Here is a 356-nt window from a genome sequence, read left to right on the forward strand (position 1 = left end):
GCTGCTCGGACTCAAGAGCGCACGCCAGTTGCGCGGGCTGTACAAGCAGCAGCAGCAGCTGCTGCTGCTGCTGCAGCAACTGAGGCAGCAAGCGAAGCAGCAGCAGACACAGCAACCATGCCCCCCACGCCAGCAGCTGCTGCTGCTGCAGCAAACTCCGTGAGATTTGGAATGCAGGAGAAGCAGCAGCAGCAGCAGCAGCAGCAGCAGCAGCAAAAGCAACAACAGCCCGACGGAGCGGAGCAGCAGCAGCAGGGGAACATGCAGCAGCAGCAGCAGCAGAAAAAGCAGCAGCTACAGACGGATTTCCTGTCGTTGCTGCTGCAGTCATCAGCAACGTCGCGGCGTCGCAGCAC

At 61.2% G+C, this 356-nt stretch overlaps 1 protein-coding gene across 1 annotated transcript in view; it reads left to right on the forward strand.

Moving 5' to 3' along the window:
* The window catches only part of EMH_0040660 (uncharacterized protein), a gene marked incomplete at both ends in the record, with an annotated part of 2,351 nt that overhangs the window by 1,889 nt on the left and 106 nt on the right, over positions 1-356 (forward strand). Inside the window, one exon of the mRNA XM_013495532.1 lies at positions 178-354. Coding sequence (XP_013350986.1) covers positions 178-354 — 177 coding nt within the window. The remainder of the gene's footprint in view (positions 1-177; positions 355-356) is intronic.

The sequence above is a fragment of the Eimeria mitis genome, genomic scaffold (genome assembly GCF_000499745.2).
Source record: "Eimeria mitis Houghton genomic scaffold, Emh_scaff1623, whole genome shotgun sequence".
NCBI classification, from domain to species: domain Eukaryota; phylum Apicomplexa; class Conoidasida; order Eucoccidiorida; family Eimeriidae; genus Eimeria; species Eimeria mitis.